Below are 2536 nucleotides of genomic sequence, written 5' to 3'. Positions count from 1 at the left end.
AACATGAGCTCTGCCAGCCTTTGTAATTCCTGGACCAAGTGTCCATTAGGGACAGGAATATGAAAAATATGAACAATGTGCATCCCTGATCACCTTCATTTTCCTCACATTTGTGAACGCTTTGGCACATGCCCATGAAATAAAGGCAAATTTGGGTTTTTTTTCTTGCAGAGGGATCACAGAGCTCGGTGTCAGCCTCGGGTGAGCTGCAGCAGAACCAACCCCAAGCCCTGCACTACGCCCTGGCCAACGCCCAGCAGGTTCAGATCCACCAGATCGGAGAGGATGGACAAGTACAAGTAGTATGTGCTCACTTTTTCCTGCTCCTTCCTTCCCCCAGCACGTGGGATTTGGAAATCAAAAACCTGCCTTAAATCATCACCTCAGCTTCCCAGAAAATAAACATTGGAGGCTTAGGGAAAATAAAAATAAATTAGAGTGATTTGAGAAAAAATTCCCTGTAGGATTTGGTCAATCGTTGCAAATTAATGCACTTTGATGGTTGTAYAGAGAATTTAGGATCCATCTTTTCSCAGTGTTTGTTTATTCAGTGTGTGATTTACACTCAGAGGTGGTTCTGGTGTGAGTTCCACAAGAAAATCTCGTTTATTGATTTGTTTTCACGTGGAACTGGAAATTCTCAGGCGTTTGGGAGCTGAGCCCTTGCCATGTGTGTCCTTTCAGCCCCTTTCAGGGCTGTCAGGGAAAGTTCTAAATATTAAATATTGACATTTTTGGAGCCTGACACCCCCAGCCTGAGGATTTTTATGTGTGCTCAGAAAAAAACACCTTCACTTGAATTCTGTGTCTCACAGGGCACTGCCAGGATCACTTGAAATTCAAATTAAATTTAAAAAAACTTAATTTAAAAATACTTTTATTCTAAAATTTATTTTAGATTTATTTATTATATATATAATTTTATAATAACATATTATACTATTAAACTATCACAATACTATAATATTATAATACTATAATATTATAAAATAGAGTTATTATATTTTCAAATAATTACATAAATACCAATGAAGCAATTCTGCAGGAACTGGGTGGAAATCTTCCTTTGCCACTTCACTTTTGCCACGACTTTCCAGCATTACCCTGGGAATTTCTTTGTCTCTGGGTTTCCATGTAGATTTTAAAAGTGTATTTTCATAAGGATTTGTGGGTGAGGTTTAATTGATTTACTCAAAAGTATTTTTTTAAATCTTGGAAGGAAAATTACGTGAAATATCAGACTTGATTAGAACAAATGGTTTTGTTTAGAGATGCAAATGATGGAAATTTTCCTCATTAAAAGATCTGGACATATTAATTATCCATCAAATTGTGAAATCCAGGGAAAATCTCTGCTACAAATGGATCTGCTAAAGCTTCCATCTTTTTCCTGGGAGCCCTGAGAGTTGGAAGTGAAGCTGATTTTAATCTCCCCCTGGGCTGGGCACTGCTGTAATTTTCTCTGCAGCCCCTATTGTCCCAGGGACACTCTCCGAGTGTTTTTTCTCCCTATAAATAGCCAGTTTCCTTCCAAAGGAAATGAAACCCTTGGAAATAGAGGGATCTGTGTGTCTTTGAAAATCACAGGCGATTGTTCTTGGTATAAAATCAGAGGGGCCTTTGACAGAATTGCAGCTGATTATCTCCCATCTCCTGCAGGCATATTAAAGTGAACACAAAGCTTTACAGAACCTCAGGGAGGTTATTTAGAATCCAATCTCCCCTGCAGGTAAATGGCAGGGAGATGGGATTCTAAATGGGATCAGATGGGACTGGGATGGAGCACTGGGAATGGGCAGAAATCCCAAATATTGCGGGGTCAGATCCTCACCAGTATTGATGCCTAAAACAGGGCTCACCTGAAACAGAGACCACACAAAGTGAGGAGAATAAAAGCAGATAAATTTAATTTAGGGCATATAAATCCTCCTGAGGCTGCACCCAAAATGGACCATACCAGTTCTGATTCATTAATCAGACCCCAGTTCACCCACCCCAAACTCGCTCCCCCCAATTCTCTGTTGTTTCCATATTTTGGGGCTCTGAGGCAGTGAAATGTCCTTGGATTCAGGCTCAGAGAGGAATTGTTTTGTCTAAAGATGGGAGAACGATTGTTTTTAGTGCTGTACTGGAGAAATACAAAAATAGAGAAGCTAAAAATCCAAAATATACAAAAATAGAGAAGCTAAAAATCCTAAGGGATCACTATAAACCAGGGGAACTCTTCAAATCCAGGATTTCCTGCCCAATTCCAGCACTGAGAGTCCTCAGCATGGCCTGTGCTCCAGCAGAGCTGTGGGAGGGAGCAAAAACAGGTGGATAATGAGAAACCTTCAGAAACTTCACCGCTGGTGATGTTTAGTGTTGGTAAATCGGTCTTAAAACCGAACTTCCAAAGTTTTTAAAATGAATTTAAAGTTTCAGTCTACAAAGCAAGTCAGCCCAGGGCTTTGTGTAGCAGTCAAAAAGGCAATAGAAAAAGAAACTTCTTAAATGTTAGTGTTATTACTATTATTATTGCTATTATTATTATTAT

At 39.3% G+C, this 2536-nt stretch overlaps 1 protein-coding gene across 1 annotated transcript in view; it reads left to right on the top strand.

The window, feature by feature from the left end:
* BANP (BTG3 associated nuclear protein) overlaps positions 1–2536 on the top strand; it is a gene marked incomplete at its 3' end in the record, with an annotated part of 50195 nt that overhangs the window by 42662 nt on the left and 4997 nt on the right. The window contains exon 7 of the mRNA XM_057382943.1: positions 172–302. Within this exon, the coding sequence (XP_057238926.1) occupies positions 172–302 (131 nt within the window). The remainder of the gene's footprint in view (positions 1–171; positions 303–2536) is intronic.

The sequence above is a fragment of the Malurus melanocephalus genome, unplaced genomic scaffold (assembly GCF_030028575.1).
Source record: "Malurus melanocephalus ecotype Western Australia unplaced genomic scaffold, MMel_1.1 scaffold_593, whole genome shotgun sequence".
NCBI classification, from domain to species: domain Eukaryota; kingdom Metazoa; phylum Chordata; class Aves; order Passeriformes; family Maluridae; genus Malurus; species Malurus melanocephalus.
This window is presented reverse-complemented; position numbering and strand designations above follow the sequence as displayed.